Here is an 18,048-nt window from a genome sequence, read left to right as displayed (position 1 = left end):
TTTATTTTGAACAGCAGGTCACCTCAAAACAGGTTAGGTACATGCAGTAACATAAAGGCAATCTCAGCATAACAGACTTTTAGCCAAGTTTTCACGGATCCCTACCATAGAACTCCCCTGGCCTTTCACTTAGGAACCTATATAACCATCAAGAGCAAGGTGACTCTGCCCTGGAAACTCTTATATCAGAATATCCCAGGTGCTGCTGATTACACACCTGGGATTCTGCTACTGCTTCCAAAACCTGGTCTGGGACCTCTACATTACTTTGATGTGGGGAGATGCTGTCTCTCCCACAATATGTTTTTCAGTGTTGCATGTACTATTTGTTTCTGATTTTATCTGTATGACATTGGTGTCTTTGAGCTGCAAGTTCATGTTCTGTCGGTATTGTAATACTGGTAGACCTACTACTGTTTTCCCTGGGAGATTATAGTATAGTGGCTGGAAGGTGACACATCAGTTAGTACTACTACTTGTATATTACTGATCCATATCTCTGAACATTAAATACTGAAAGATTGGCTAATCCGCATGTGCACAAAAAGTGGGATCAGCATCTACAAAAGGATTGTGGCTTAGTAGGGATGTTGCAACAGCAAGTCACACCCCCATTTTTGCCACTATGGGGGAATGGCCAGCACTGTGTAAGCTGCTGGCCATGTCCCAGCCCCTCATTTCACTGAAAAGATGCTGTGCGTATGCACACAGCGTCTATTCACCACTGCTCTTCTCAGTAGAGCAGCGACAGGCAGGGGGACTCCCAACTCAGCCCCCTCACCTCTACCACCGCAGGACACTCCCAGTACCAGATGAGACAGTCTCAAAAAACAGTACTGTACCGAGAAAATTGGGACATTTTATAGGTACTGTATGCCGATTCTCCTGTCTGGTCTAACTCCATTATCTGACCCAGTCCAGTGCATTACTACTCCAGAGTTATCAAGCAGTCTCCTGCCTATCCTGTGAGCCCTTACTGTCTGGAGGCTAAGTCCAGGCGGCATCTCAAGTACCGGTGTGCCATCTGACCAAGGGAACAAGGGCGGTTGTTATTGGTGAAGGCCCTCCATTAGATTGGCTCTAAGGGCTCACGTAATATAGTGCAGGAGTTCCCTGACATGACATTTAATAAGTGTCCACATGATGATGAAGCAAATTGACTAAAGCTTCTAAAAATTAATAGAGGTAATGTTGCCCATAGCAACCAATCAGAGCCTGACTATCATTTTCTAGAATGCAATAGAGAAATAAATCAGAATCTGATTGGTTGCTATGGTGGGCAACATCACCTCTTTTTACTGTAGTAAATTCACCCCAAGGAATGTCAATAAGGTCCATGTCAACATTATGACTATGGCGACAGTATGGATTATAACATGATGATTGTTGATAAAATACACCACAAACATTGCAAAGATTATACTTTATTTATATTGAATCACTTATTTCTTCACTTTCTGGATCATATTTATTATTACAATCTGTGCTATAATTTGATCAGAACCACTTATACGGCCTACACACATGCCGATATTAAGGCATTTTCTAAGCGATTTTGCCCCGCGCGTCTTTATCGCTGGCCGAGATTGATGGACAGTGTCCATCAATCTCGGCATCGGCAGTGTTCTCCCACCGGAGAACACTGGCGCTGTCTGCTCGCTTAGCACACAGAGCTGACAGCTCGCTCTGTGTGTGGGCTGTCAGCTCTGTGTGCTAGGCGATAACGTTGCAGCACAGCCCGACCTAGCATACAGTGGCGTAACTAGGCCTCCGCAGCCCCCGCCATGGCGGGGAGGCGCAGAGTAACTATGGGCGCCGGGGGGGCTGCGGTGCTATAGTTACCCGCTGCGCTGCTGCCCGGCCGCATCTTCAGTCACTGTCCCGTCACTCGCTCCCGGCGCCGGCTCCTGCTGATAATGAAAAGTGACACTTAGAAAATGGCTGCCCCCGTATTGCAGACAGTTTTGGCAGCCATTTTCTAAGAGTCACTTTTCATTATCAGCAGGAGCCGGCGCCGGAAGCGAGTGACGGGACAGTGACCACAGATGCGGCCGGGCAGCAGCGCAGCGGAGACTGGAGCAGCGCAGCGGAGCTGAGGGAGACTGGATGCGGCTCTGTCAGGTATGGGTATGGGGAGGGGGGGGGGGGGGGGGGCGCCAAAAAAGTTTGGCGGGGGGCGCAAATTATATAGTTACGCCACTGCTAGCATAGCTAGGTAGCCCTGCACACATCGCAATGTGTGTAGGGCCCATTAGAGTGAGATTCTGGTTCAGTTGATGGGTGGGGGGGGGGATAAATTAATAGGCTGATGTAAAATAAAAACTATTCAAACCAACATTCATACAATACTTAATTCAGGAAACTAGTACTGGGTTTACAAACAATTATATATTATTATCATCATCATCCTCTCTATAATCTCTAACATCACACTTGACAGTGGAAAGCCACAACGGGGATCCTGATATGGTTAAAGTGCTGCATACAGCATTGTAAATACATGGACTTTTTTAACTTTAAGCCACTAAACAAGAACAACATTATAACAGCAATAGATAAATAACATGATAACAATGTCCATATCCCAGTGCTGTTTTTCTTTGTGGACAGAGCCATTGATGACACTGTAACTATAGACATACAGACTGCATTCTCCTGTTCCAGTAATATGATGTTATGTGTCTAGAAGCTATTAGGCATAATGATTATAGCTAATTACTATTGAACTGAATCTGTATGATTTATTTTTCCTAGTAAAATACTCTTTGAATTTAAGTCTGGCCTCATCAATATGATGTAACATTTGGGATAAAATATACAGCCCAATATTCCAATACTGGAAGACATTATAGCAAATATCTCTACCAGCACTGTGCCTTTCCCAGATACACTCATATGTGCTGGGATAAAAGACACCCAGACACTGCAGAACACCAGCATGCTGAATGTGATGTATTTGGCCTCATTAAAACTATCTGGCAAGTTCCTGGCCAGGAAAGCTGCAATGAAACTCACAGCTGCGAGAAGCCCCATGTAACCCAGCATCATGGAAAATGCCAATATTGAGCCTTCATTACACTGTATAATAATCTTCTCAAGATACGTGTAACTGTTACTTTCTGGAAATGGAGGTGCTCTACATAGCCAAATGATACTAATTACTACTTGGATACAAGAACAAATGAGGACCACACAGTTGGTAATTTTGACTCCAATAAATTTCCTCCAAGTACTTCCAGGTTTGGTGGCTGTGAAAGCCAAGTAGACCATTACAGTCTTGGCCAGGATGCAAGAGATGGCTACGGAGAAGATGATCCCAAAGGAGGTCTGCCGGAGCATGCATGTTATATGTACGGGACGTCCCAGAAACAGCAGGACACACAGGAAGCTCAGCATGATGGAGACCAGAAGAAGAAAACTCAGGTGCTGATTATTAGCTCTGACAATTGGAGTGTCCCTGGACACGATGAAAATGACCAAGATAGTCAAAGTTATAAAAAAACATAACATAGAAATAAAGCAGACAACAAGAGCTATGGGGTCATCTCTGTAGGACAGGAATTCAACTGGTTTTGGCGCACACTCATACTTGTCATTTGGCCAGTGGTCTTCTGGGCACTTTTGGCAGAACATTTTGTCTAGAAAATGATTGAAATAATTATTAAGTTAATTATTAAGATGCTGTGAATATAAAATGAAAGTAAATAAAGGAATGAAGGTTTGTGTCATGTAAATTACCAAATAAAATAGTAGGCAAAGTTCTTAGAAATTAGCAGAAAGTGAGATGATTAGGTAGATTTGTGTAATGACATTTTGGTGGCTACAGAAATTGGCTTTAAGGAATCTACATTTAAAGATAGGAAACATTCTCACCTGTGTCATTAGATATTTCTCCATCTGGGCATTGCACACAATCAAAGCAGCACTGATGATTCCCTCTCAACACTCTTCTGTATCCTGAAGGACAATCTGCAGAACAAATAGACACAGGAACCTAGAAAGCAAATACCAACATGATGAAAATGGGTAATAAACAAATTATACAGGAAGACTGAAGAGAGCTGAGCTTTATTATTAACTAGCTGAGGTACCCGGCATTGCTCGGGTTTGGGTGTGCAATCAGCATTACTTGAACTTTAACCTTTTGTTTTAAGCTTTACAGCTCTTCAATCAGCCCCAGGAGGTACAGTAGCTGCCTAGTGCCATCAGAAGTTCTCATCCAAAACCATCCAACAGAAGGCCCTGAACATGCTCCCCATGCCCACAGTTTGCCCTCTCTGTGGTCGGATCCCGGATCTCACCTCATTTTATTTCTTAAATCCCATGTCCTCTATCCCCTCTCTGTTATGCAACTTTGTCATATCTTGCTTCCCTTACCCACTTGTGTGGTGGTCAGACCCTTTTTGGGACCCAGGGATCCACATAGGGTCGAGATTGGGGAACTTTGTGGCCATGAACCTAATCTGGAACCAATCAAGCCAACTCATGTTGGATTCGTCCAAATCGGTCCAACAGTCTCTGAATGCATACCAGACAAACAGACAATAACAGACTACAATATGTAAGAGATGTTTAGATATTGTTGAAATATTCAAATTATTTTGGAATGATAGAGATGCAGCAGCTCTCATTGGAGCTGCTCCTGGTGATAGAATCGCCAATCACCACTGTGCACCATCTGACAGAAGGGGGCGCGCACATGAGACGCTTAAATGCCCAGTTATGTCATTTATGTCATTATGTCATGTAGGCCTAGACGCCAACCGTGGCACTCTAAAATAATGAGACACCTACAAAATCTCTCACGCAAAGCTGAGCGTAAATGGCGTACAGCTCACAGTCCAATGGATTTCTTTACATATAAGACTATCTGCCAGTCCTATAGATATGCCCTGGAATCTGCCAAACACAGATATATTTCCAAACTCTCATTTCTGCTCAAGCTTCTAACCCAAAACGTATTTTTAATACATTTAAATCCCTTCTCAACCCTCCCTCACCCATGCCACCAGCCACTATCCATGCACAAAATCTTTCTTCCTACTTCAAGGATAAGATTGACAAGATCAGAGATGAATTGGTATGCTCCAACTCAGTTGGTGATCTGCTCAATTCCATATCTGAGCCCTCTGATGCATTTACTTCATTTAATCCCACCAATGAAGATGAAGTATCTGCACTTTTGTCTTCCTCCCACTCTACTACCTCTCCTCTTGACCCTATACCCTCACAAATAAGTAAATCTCTGTCTCCTGTGCTCATCCCAATCTTAACTAAAATCTGTAACCGCTCTTTCTTTACTGGTGTCTTTCCTTCATTGTTCAAACACGCAGTTATTACTCCGATTCTAATAAAACTGAATTCTGATCCAAGCTCTCTCTCAAACTACTGTCCCATTTCTCAACTTCCATGCACCTCCATACTACTTGAAAGGCTTGCCTACTCTCGCCTCACATGCTTTCTGAACTCGCACAACTTAATGAACCCGCTTCAGTCAGGCTCTCGTGCCCAACACTCCACAGAGACAGCACTGACTAAAGATGTGAATGATCTGGTCACTGCTAAGTCTAAAGGCCACTATTCACTACTAATTCTTCTAGATCTCTCTGATGCTTTTGACACTGTTGACCACACACTGCTCATACAAACACTACAATCCCTAGGTCTTAAAGACACAGCCCTCTCTTGGTTCTCATCCTACCTATTTAACCGCTCCGTTAGTGTTTGTTTCTCTGATTCTACCTCCTCTTCACTACCTCTTTCAGTTGGAGTACCTCAGGGTTCAGTTTTAGGTACTCTGCTTTTCTCAACTATACCTCATCTCTTGGCAAACTAATCAGCTCTTTTGGATTTCAGTATCATCTGTATGTGGATGATACTCTGCTCTACCTATCCTCCCCGGACTTGTCCCCATCTGTATTGAGCCGTGTCTTTGAATGCCTTTCTTCTGTTTTTTTCCTGGATGTCATCTCGCCACCTAAAACTTAATATCTCAAAAACAGAATTAATTATATTTCCTCCAATAAATAGTAGTTACCAACCTGATATCTCTATTGCTGTTGAGAAGATGACAATCACTCCTACCTCTCAAGCTCGCTGCCTAGGTGTTATCCTTGACTCAGAACTTTCCTTCAATCTATCTCAAAATCATGCAACTTGCACCTAAAAAACATATTCCAAATTCACCCTTAATTTTCACAAGACACTGCAAAAATTCTAATCCATGCTCTCATCATCTCACGCATTGATTATTGCAATAGTCTCAGTATTGGCCTTCCCCAATACAGACTCTCACCACTACAGTCCATCATAAATGCAGCTGTGAGGCTAATCTTCCTAGCCAGACGTTCATCGTCTGCAAAGCTACTATATCAGTTACTTCATTGGTTACCTGTATTCTACCGTATTCAATACAAAATTCTTTTACTTACACACAAAGCCATAAACCAAACTGCACCAACATACATATCTTCTCTTATCTCAAAATATCATCCAACACGACCTCTACGCTCCTCCCAAGATCTGCGTCTCCTTATGCAGGGCCCTCCTACTGTACCTTTTGACTGTCTGTAAATACCCTGATTGTTCTATCACTGTCTCCTTTGTAAAGCGCAATGGAATATGCTGCGCTATATAAGAAATTGTTAATAAAGAAATAATAATAAATAATGTCGGAGCCCACTGTCATCCTCCACCTGCTCCCTCATAGCACCCCGCAGCCCCTTCTCACCCTGCCAGTCTCCCTGAAGCAGAGATGGACAGGGTATCCTCTCCCTGCAGCCGTACTGACGGGGACATGCAAACTTGTGAGATGCACATGGGTCCCCATCAGATGGAGCTCCTGACAGGCGCTCCATCTGTAAATAGGCAAACCTCATCTGTCAATGAACCTGCAAAACATGCCACTTTATGTACAGCAGCAACTCCTGCTCACACTGTGTCATAGCCAGAGGCAGCTTACTTAGCAAACAACAGTGAAGAAGCTTACTTAGTAAACCAATTATACTGATTTTTAAGGATGTTTAAGTTATCGGAGCATTCTCTATAATGTCCTGGTATGTCCAATATTTAATGTTCCAGCATTGCCAGCACTGCCTTGTACACATTAGCATACAGACATAGGAAGATTAAATGCATTTGTTTTGTTTGCATTTCCCAAATGTTGCAGCTCATTGTGCTACAGTATAGCCCCATTATTGGAATCGACAATATCATTTCAGATGGTCTGTCCAATCTCCTTATACTGTAGCATGCACAGAGAAGCTTGTGCTTGAGCCACTCTTATAATATCTCCATTTGTGAGGGAGATGGGACAGACCTTAGCCACAAAGGACAGATGATGAAGTATGGTATTGGGAGTGTAGAACAGGTCACATACAGTACATGTGGTGAGATGTGGGAAGGAGTGGGGACATGGCGTGTTAGGGGGAAATGCGGGGTTTAGCAACAGTATGAAGGAACGTGCAGACAGACCTAGCCCACATACAAATACACTCTACTGGCCACCCTATCACCCAGCCAACCCTATAGCTGCTCTGATGTCCACCAACAGGTGACCCAACAATTCCTCACTACCCACAACTCTGTGTCCACAACATCTCGTATATTTGCACCAGAACTTAACCACTAAATCTAGAGCTTCAAAAATACAAGGAACTAATTTGCTCCTTATCTATGGTAGTAGAAAGGTAAGTAGACATGGAAATTGATTGTGGGAGATAGTTCTGTGGCAATCAAAGGCAATCGGGTAGGACAAAAAGTTGGGTCCAAGTTGGGAAAAGAGAAAGATAATTTAGGAGGAAGAGATAACTGTGGAGGGAGGGGACGCTAACTGTTTGGTTAATAGAATAATGGGGAAGAGAGAGAGACAACAGTACAAAGAGAGACCTGAGGCAGAACATAGAACGGTGTTTATAAGAAGACATGGGGTGAAGAGAAAAACAATGAGTGGTAGAGAGAGATACAATGGGGAGAGGGGTAAAATAACTAGGGGGAGCAAATAAATATGGGAACTGAGTCAATGGGGAACAAGATAGCGGGAAGACGAAAGTGAATTAATAAAGGTGGGGGAGAGAGAGATGCTGCAATGGTGGTCTTTGTAGATAGCAGGCAAAAAACACATGGGTCTTAAACTAGTAGGAAATATTACAATGACTTGAATTTCATCTACATGTCTCCTGTAACTGAGTGATATTCTGGGTGACCTTTACCAAAGTGGAGTATCTGCATGATTTCATGTGAAGTGCACATACAAAACTATGCAGTGGAATATGTCTACTGGTCCAAAGTACTACAAGAATATGTGTAAACTGGGCAACAGATGCAGCAGTCAGAAACCGTCACAGATACAGCAGTCAGACACCGTCACAGATGCAGCAGTCAGACACCGTCACAGATGCAGCAGTCAGACACCGTCACAGATGCAGCAGTCAGACACCGTCACAGATGCAGCAGTCAGACACCGTCACAGATGCAACAGCCACTATGCAGATCCAGCAGCCGGAACTAAACAGCCACTATCAGGGGGCCGTTGCTTCACAATAAATGAATGTAAGTATATATCTGACTGTGTTATTCTTAAAAGGTTACGTTCATGTGATAGCGGCTACTATAGTAATAAAGGCTACATTTTTTATTGATAATTGTTATGATTAGAGATGAGCAGTACAAATTTAAAAAATATGAACTTTGGGGTTCTGGGGCAATTTGAGCTGCAGCTTGGATCTACCCCTCGGCACAACCGCAATCCGGAACAAAACCGCAAGATCCCACTGTCGGACCTCTCGGGTTTTGAATCTGGTGCCACTTTTTAAAAATCTTAATGAAATTCATGGGCGGCCATCTGTCACGACTCATAGCCAATCAATGTTTCCCTATTGACTTCAATAGGGCACCACAGAGAAAATGGCAATACAATGCTGACCCTGCCAGCAACTCCCACACCGCTGATCCCACCGGCACTTTTTGCTCTACTGACAAAGCTGGCACCTCCCGCGCTGCTGACACCACCGCAACGCCAACGATTGCCGACACCGCCAGCACCCTGCTGGCACTCTTGCACTGCTAACAACCTCTACTCTGAGGACACTTCTAGCAACGCCACACTGCCGACACAGCCAGCAACCACAGTTCTGACGACAATGCTAGCAACCCCACACTGTTGACACAGCCGGAACCCCTGCTCTGTGGACACTGATAGCATTCTCACACTGTCGACACAGCCGGCAACCCCCATGATGAGGACACAGCTGGTACCCCCACACTGCATACATAGCTAGCCAATCCAATTTCTAGGGACACTGCCGGCACCCCAGCACTGCCAACACCATCAATAACCACGCATTAAGGACACCAACTGCCCTTCTTACACCCCCATGCTGACGAGACGCCAGCTGAGGACAAAGCTGGCATTTCCATACTGCTGACACTGCCTGCACTGAGGACACCACTGGCATTGTATCCAGCCCGCACTGTATTCTGCACTGTATCCAACCTGAACTGTATGCAACACACTCTACAGTATATCCCACATACTATATTTGACCCATACTAAATCCAACTCGCACTGTATCCCCCACTGTATACAATCTTCACTGTATCCAGACCACACTGCATCCCGCATTTTATACAAACACAATGTAGTGTATCAAACCCTCACTGTATCCCACACTGTATCTGGTACAGCCACACTGTAACCTGCATTGGATCCAGCCCAGTGGCATAACAATAGTTTAGGTGTTTTTCCCTTTCTCTCTGCATGTTTCTGCTATCTATCGCCCACCTGGGCTTCCCAAAACTCAGTTTCTAGAAGATTTCTCTGCCTGGATCCCCCACTTTTTATCCTCTGACATCTCCACTATCGTCCTTGCTGACTTCAATATTGCTATTGACAGTCCACCATCTTTGCATTCTTCCAAACTCCTCTCTCTAATCTCCTCTCTCGGCCTCTCCCAGTGATCCGACACCTCTACTCATGAGGAAGGCCACTGCCTTGACCTTGTTTTCACCAGACGGTGCACAGTCTGATTTTACTAACACTCCCTTTCCGCTCTCTGATCACAATCTCATTACCGTCTCGCTCTCCTTCATTTCTACAATTACCTCTCCTGACTCTGCTGTTTCCCACCTCTACCAGAATCTTGAAACAGCCCTTGATAAAGTGGCTCCAGCTTCCCATTACACCCCACGTAGGCTTAGATGCCAACCGTGGCACTCCAAAACAACAAGACAACTATGAAATCAGTCACGTAAAGTAGAACGCCAATGGCGAAAATCTAGTAATATGACTGATTTCCTCACATATAAGACTAGCTTTGGAAACTGCCAAACAAACATACTACCAATCTATCATCTATTCTCATGCCACCAACCCTAAGCGACTTTTAAACACATTTAAGTATCTTCTGTACCCTCCCCCTCCTCCCCCACCGCCTACCATCAATGCACAAGAACTTGCCTCCTACTTTAAGGACAAGATTGATAACATCCAAGATGAAATGGTATGCTCTTCCACAACCTCTAACCCTCTTTCTTCCCCAGCTGAACCCTCTGGCACTTTCTCTTCATTTGAGCCTACAAATGAAAAGGAAGTATCCACACTCTTCTTATCCTCTTACTCTACTACCTCTCCTCTCGATCCTATACCTGCACAAGTCATTAAAATTCTATCTCCTTATTCCTACCTTATTCCAACCTTAACTAAAACCTGCAATCTCTCTCTTGCTACTGGTACTTTTCCTTCTCTGCTCAAACATGCAGTGATTACTCCCATTCTGAAAAAAACACAGTTCTGACCTTAACTCTCTCTCTCTCTAACTATCGTCCTATCTCTCAGCTCCCATGCCTCTCCAAGCTACTGGAGAGAATTGGCTACTCTCGCCTCTTTCTTAACTCTCACACCCTATTAGACCCACTTCAGTCAGGATTTCGCTCTAAACACTCCACAGACAGCACTGACTAAAGTGGTGAATGATCTGGTAACTGCTAAGTCTGAAGGCCATTACTCCCTAGGTCTTAATGATACAGCCCTTTCCTGGTTCAGATTTTACCTATCTGATCGCTCTTTCAGTGTTCGCTTCTCTAACTCTACTTCCTCTTCATTACCTCTGTCAGTCGGAGTTCTGCAAGGTTCAGTCTTAGGTCCTCTGCTTTTCTCAATCTATACCTCATCTCTTGGCAAACTAATCAGCTCTCTTGGATTTCAGTATCACTTATATGCGGATGATACTCAAATCTATCAACCTCAGAGTTGTCACCAGTGGTTTTGGGCTGAGTCTCTGAATGTCTCTCTGCCATCTCATCTTGGATGTCTTCTCACCCACTCAAAGTCTCTGAATGTCTCTCTGCCATCTCATCTTGGATGTCTTCTCACCCACTCAAACTCCATATTTCCAAAACGGAATTACTTATATTCTCGCCAACTAAGAACAGTTACCATCCTGATATCTCCATCGCTGTTGTCAACTCAACAATCTACCCTACCCCACAAGCTCCTTGCTTAGGGGTCATCCTCGACTCTGAACTGTCCTTTCTTCCCCACATTCAATCTGTCTCCAAATCATATTGCATGCATCTAAAAAACATATCCAAAATATGACCCTATCTCACACAAGACACTACTAAATCTCTTATCCCTGCACTCATTATATCCCACATTGATTATTGCAATAGTCTTCTAACTGGTCTTCCCAAGAACAGACTCACCACTGCAATCCATTTTAAATGCTGCTTTTCCTTGGCTGATCTTCCTTGTAAGACGCTCATCATCTGCTGATCCACTCTGCCAGCCCCTCCATTGGTTACCTGTATCTTATTGTATTCAATATAAAACCCTTCTACTCGCATATAAAGCTATTAACCATACTACACCAGCATACATCTCTTTACTTATCACAAAATATCTCCCATCTCAACCACTCCAGATCTGCATCTCTCTTCTGCAGGGATCACTAGCTCCCATTCACTATTACAGGACTTTCATCGTGCTGCTCCCATCCTATGGAATGCCCTTATACGCACAATAAGACTAACCGCTAGCCTCCAAACTTTCATGCGTTCCCTGAAAACTCAGCTTTTCAGGCAAGCCTATCATATTTAAGTTCTACACACATAAGGCACTTATGTATTATTTAGCTTTTCTTCTGGACTTGTAACTTGGTGGGACTGCTATGCTATTACTGGTGCCTGTCCTTGTGTTTCCCTCCTATATCCCTATAAATTTTAAGCTTGCAGCAGGGCTCTCCTACCTCCAAGTCTGTCTGTTGTTACCCAGTTTGTTTTATCACTGTCTCCTATTGTAAAGCACAACGGAATCTGCTGCGCTATATAAGAAACTGTAAATAACAATAGTGGGCACAGGGTCTGTGGGGCTATTGTTACGCCACTGCTGCCTGTCGGGACCTGCCGCATCTGCGGCCGGGACCCAAAGATTTACTTGTCTGCGGTCCCGGATCTCCTCCTGGCTCCTGCTGCTAATGAAAACTGGCCCCCACAAAATGTCTTATACCATACAGCAGACAGTTTTTTAGGATGCTAGAGGAGGCAGTGGTCTCCTATAGCATCTTTAGAAAATGGTCTGCTATTAGGTTCAGCCATTTTGTGAGGGTCAGTTTTCATTAGGAGGAGATCAAGGAGCGCCGGACCACAGATAAGATGCAGAGGGGTAAGGCAGGGGTGGGAGGCTGGCAACATTTTCAGTGGGGGAGCAGATTTAGTAGTTTCGCCACTGATCCAGCCCACACTGTAACCTGCACTGTATGCAACATACACACTATATACCACACTGTATTGAACCCATACTGTATCCAACCCACACTGTATCACACACTGTATACAACCCTCACTGTTTGCAAACTGCACTATATCCTGAATTGTATCCAACCCACACAGTATACTGCACTTTATCTAACCTGTACTTTATGCAACACACATTATATCCAGCACTGTATCCGACCCATACTGTAACCAACCTGCACTTTATGTATCCAACCCGCACTGTATCCAAAACACACTGGATCCAATCTGCCCTGTATCCTGCCTTTTATCTGATGGGCCATGTAACCTACACACGGTATCCGACGAGCAGTGTATCCAACATACACTATACACTGTATCTGACCTGCACTGTAACCCACACTGCATCTGAGGCCTGTGTGTACTGTCGCAGTGTGGTACAATCAGTGTGGTAAACCTGTGTGTACTGTCGCAGTGTGGTACAATCCTGTTTTGAGCTGATGTCGGTGAAGTGAAGGAGGAATGATGATGGGGAATTAGGAGTTGATCTACCATGGAATAATATGTATAAGTGGCTCTAGTGTGGTGTAACATGTATAAGGTAACTTATGTGTCTTGTACTGTGACTAATGGACAATACTGTGCTGTGTATTTGAGTCACTGCTCTGTCACTTAGGCGGTGATTCAGACCCGCTGTCTGTGGGTCAAATTTGCTCCCTTATACGATGATGTGGGTTTGCACATGCGCTAATATGGAACTGGACTGCAAATTAGTGAAAATTGATGTTATTGAGGTTGATAATACCATAGGACAGTTGTCAGGGAACTCGGTCCTCATTACCCCACGCAGTGCATATTTTGCAGGTCTCCTCACAGAATCACAAGTGAAATAATTAACTCCACCTGCGGACCTTATAAAATGTGTCTGTGAGTAATTAGTACACCTGTGTACCTGCTGGGTTACCGGCAAAACATGCACTGTGTGGGGTTAAAAAACAGGACAAATGTGATTTTAGCTGTTTTTATTATTTAAAAAAAATACAGATCCAAAGTCAGCCAGGGCGGCTTTGGGAAAACCGAATACAGATCCACAACCAGAATGCGATACAGATCCAAAACCAATGACAGAAGCAGTTATGTAATCCGTCTCACTCCACTGAGTTTCCCCTTCTCATGTCATGTAAATTAAGGCTGAATCTTATATTTATGTCAATACAACTGGTCAAGTTGTCACAGATTCTCTTTAATAAATTGTCAGCTAAGAAGCTCAAGACATGTTATTATCTATGTTCCCATCAAGCAGGACACTCACCTGACCATGCTTCCAAAATATGGAATATGGGGTGAAACCAAGCTGCTCTTTTTCAGTAGATGAAGCATTGAAAAACGCCACTTTCCTGAAGCGATATAGATTATCAGGTAAAACTGCGTAACTATTAATGTAGTAGAATGCGGTCATTTCTCCTCTCTCATTAAAATAAACGTCTTCTCCGGTGGGATCTTGGAAACAAACTCTTCTTAAAATGTGCTGGAAGGAGGGACATGTATTTGTAGTTTTAATTAAACATAAGATTAATTTAAATGTATATATTAAATATATATGTGGCGGATATACTGGGAAATGTGGGAGATGACTCGACTTCTCAGCAGAGGTGCGTAATCTAACTGTCTGTCGGTGTCCACCAGTGTCCACCGCAAGGGAGTATGGGTTTAGCTGCGTCCATACGGCAGGTCATGGCCTCCTGATGGAAGTTCCCATAGGTCAAAAATATAACGGCATTAGTCCCCCCCACAAGCATAACCAGCCCCAGGCTCTTTGAGTTGGTTATTGTTCAATAAATATAGGGGGGAAATGACTGAGCCCCCCCCCCTGTATTTCCAATACCAGCACTGGCCCATTTGTACTGGTCCCTGTTCCAAAAATATACTGAACAAAAAAAGTACCAGTCCACCGTAACATAGATGAGTATATGTATGTATTTTGTTATTGCATGAATGTGAACTTACGGTGTGTTTCTGTTTATATTTTAGTATCGGTGGTGCTGTGGAACTACAAGACGCTACGGTCCCTTTAATACCCTGCATACAGGTACTTGTGGTTCTCTAAGTACCTGCATGCAGGGGAGGCTTGCTGGGACTTATTGTTAAACAGCAGACCCCAATAGTAATTAAATTCTTTACTATTTACTTACTCTAAATACTATCAATCCAACATGGTATTTCTTCCCATCCCCCCTCTTCTGCCCCCCCCCCCCCCTCCCCCATCATCTTTCACCTCCCAACAATCCCACTCTATCCTTCTGCCCCACTACAGACATGGAAGTTCTTTCCCTCATCTTATCCTCTCCCCCATCTACCTGCACCTTGGAACCCTTCACATTTCCACAACTCCTTCTCCCCACTGGTTGCTCTCAGCTTATTCACCTCTTCAACCTATCATTCTCTACTGGCATCTTTCCCTCACCATTCAAACATGCTCTGATGTCACCTATTCTAAATAAAAACAACAACCTCGACCCTTCATCACCCACTAGCCCCCTCCCCATCTCTCTTTTTCCATTGACAACTAAACTACTTGAAGGACTGGTTTACATCCATCTCTCCAGTTATCTCTCTGACAACTCCATTATTTATTCCATACAATCATGCTTTACTACACTGAGACTGCCCCGGTAAAAGTCACCAATGACCTGCTTTCAGCCAAACTGAGGGGTCACTTCTTTCTGCTTATCCTTCCAGACCTTTTTCTGTTGCCTCTGACAATGTGGATCATCCTCTCCTCCTTCTCACACTCCAAAACATTGACCTCTCTGTGACTGTATTTGATTGGTTTACCTCTTACCTCTTTCCACACCTTGTCGATGTCTGCTTCTAGCACTACCTCCACCCCTTCCATCCTTCCTCTTGGTGTCACTCAGGATTCTGTCCTTGGCCCACTTCTATTCTCCCTGTGCACCTCTTCCCTGGGTGCACTCATTAACACCTTTGATATTCAATACCACCTCTATGCTGAGGACACACAACTCTACCTCTCCTCTCTTGATCTGTCACTCACTGTCCTCTCTTAGGTTTCCAGCTCCTGTCTGCCATCTCCTCCTGGAGCACTCTCTGAAGCTTAACATGGACAAAACTGAACTCAGTGTGGGTTGGAACTACTAATACCTCTATCACACCATCATCTCCTCCATTCCTCAATTCTGTTGCCTGGGTGTCACTCTTGACTCTTTCCTCTCCTTTGCAGCCACATCCAAGCTCTGGAGCAACCCTGTCAGTGTCAGATATGCAACATTACTTGCATCAGACCATATCTTTCCCAGAGTACAACTAAACATCATCCACTGATCATCTGAAAGCTCAACTACTGCAATGTTCTCCTCACTGGCCTCATTTGCTCCCATCTTGCTCCCCTCCAATCTTTCCTCAACTCTGCTGCCAGACTTATCTTCCTTTCCCGTCACTTCAATTATGCAACCCACCTTCAACAAAATCTGCAGTGGCTTCCATTACCCCACAGAATCCTCTTCAAACTCCTCACACTCTCATACAGTACAAGGCCATCTCTTATTACATTGCTTCATACATCTCCAACCGCATCCTCATTCACCCTCCCTCCTGCTTTCTATGGTCGGTCGATGACAGTTCCTTCTCCTCTACCCTGACCACTGCTTCCCATGCTCAAGTTCAAGATTTTGCTTGTACTGCACTCCTTCAGTGGAATGTGCTCCCTTGTTTCATTAGACTCCACAACCTTGCAAAGCTTCAAACAGGCTCTGAAAACCCAACTACAGATGGGGCTGTTCTCCTCCTCGCCACCAGCACACATTTAGTGTGTCTTGAATTGTGGTGCTCTTTGTTATCTGTACTCGATTTTTGTTATGTTTGTACTGTAATGTTAAGTTCTATCTCCCTGTACTGTTCTAATGGATGCCTTCTGTATGGTGCTGCAAAAGACCTGTGGGCCTTATAAATAAGATGAAATAATAATAACTTGGCTACCAGGGGTGCTGGAGCTAACCCCAGATTTCAGCTCTGATGACTGGTGTAGCCCGGTACTCAGGGGTGGATTAGCCATAGACCTTTCAGGGAGGCCGACACAACTATGAGGTCATCTGTCCAAAGTTTTGGCCTATCCCACGTAGCCGCAAAGTACTGAACATTGATAGTTTGCAGCATGAGCAGGACATGAATCAAACCCAGAAAGCAGTGGTTTAATGAGGATGCACGGGGAGGAACAAGAGGGAAGAAAACACATTTTCAGTCACCATCTGTATACAGTACAGTATATAAAAGATTAACTACTCCTTACCTCTATGAGTTGAAGAACTGCCAGTGACCACTAGAGGCCACTCGATGGACCAAAGTAATCCTTTGTGTGCTAAAGAATATCATAACAGAAAGTGAGAGCAATTTTTGCAGGGACACTGATCTGTTTCAAACTTGCTGAATATGTAGAGAGGGAGCAGTAAAAACAGAGGTAGGAGCAGATAGGGACTGGGCATGGGGTGGAGAGGTTTTGAAATAAAAACTGTCACAGCTCAAAGTGAAAGTACATTGCAGATGCCATAATTTTGACAGACTTTTAACTTGTCATTTGATAATAGATATACAGCAAAATAATTTCATTACCTGGAGCATTTTTTTATGATGTTTTATGAAGCTTGTGTTTGGGTTTCTGGATGTATAACGCTGAAGGTCATGCAGAGAATGTGCTATGGCATAGACAGCTCTGTACACTTGGTACGTGATGCCAAAGCTATGAGTGTAATAGTTAGCATTGCTCAGGATACGTAACTGTACACTCTCATTGCAGCTGAGAAGTTTATTGTTATACTCAGCTTCAATTATTGTATTGAGTGAAGAATTGGACGTTAAGCAGCTCTTATACAATGCAAGTATGTACTCTAGTAATAGGTCATTGGGGCGATTTGTGCGGCTGGCCTCTTCTAGGAATCGCTTCAGTCCCGGCATCGTTTTGGTGATGGGTGAGAACACCAGACTTCCATGTAAGAACGTCTTATACTTTGTAGACAAAATTAATTGGACATTCGCACCACTTGGTAAGATGAAGGTCTTCTTGCGGCCACCAGTACACTGTTGGTTAATGAAATATATTGTAGAGAATGAAATTGTTCCACAAAGTACAACAATTTTGGATGTTGAATTGTTAAAAGTCTTTACGTACATCTTGGGATTTGTGTAGTATTCATCGCTATCCTCAGTTGGTATCTTTATAATAAACTCAATGCAGACACCATGGACAGTAGACACTTTCTTTAGCTCCTGACTCTGTTTGTCACCATCATCATCATTAGAGGC

At 43.8% G+C, this 18,048-nt stretch overlaps 1 protein-coding gene across 1 annotated transcript; it reads right to left on the bottom strand.

Moving 5' to 3' along the window:
• Nucleotides 1-2,718: 2,718 nt before the first annotated feature.
• On the bottom strand, nucleotides 2,719-15,628 carry LOC146068766 (vomeronasal type-2 receptor 26-like). The gene is made up of 4 exons (XM_083179259.1): nucleotides 15,575-15,628; nucleotides 14,045-14,260; nucleotides 3,874-3,994; nucleotides 2,719-3,638 (listed from the first exon to the last, which is right to left on the bottom strand). The coding sequence occupies exons 1-4, from the start codon at nucleotides 15,626-15,628 to the stop codon at nucleotides 2,719-2,721; spliced, it is 1,311 nt and encodes a 436-aa protein (XP_083035385.1).
• Nucleotides 15,629-18,048: the final 2,420 nt, after the last annotated feature.

This window comes from Crinia signifera, chromosome 1 (genome assembly GCF_055691185.1).
Source record: "Crinia signifera chromosome 1, ASM5569118v1, whole genome shotgun sequence".
NCBI classification, from domain to species: domain Eukaryota; kingdom Metazoa; phylum Chordata; class Amphibia; order Anura; family Myobatrachidae; genus Crinia; species Crinia signifera.
This window is presented reverse-complemented; position numbering and strand designations above follow the sequence as displayed.

Coding starts and splice junctions, on each gene's coding strand:
- LOC146068766 (XM_083179259.1), bottom strand. CDS start 15,628: ATGGAAGGGGTGGAGGTAGTGCTAGAAGCAGACATCGACAAGGTGTGG. Junction 3,995..14,044: donor TATTTTGGAAGCATGGTCAG/GTGAGTGTCCTG, acceptor TTTGCTTTCTAG/GTTCCTGTGTCTATTTGTTC. Junction 3,639..3,873: donor AGAAATATCTAATGACACAG/GTGAGAATGTTT, acceptor ATCATTTTCTAG/ACAAAATGTTCTGCCAAAAG.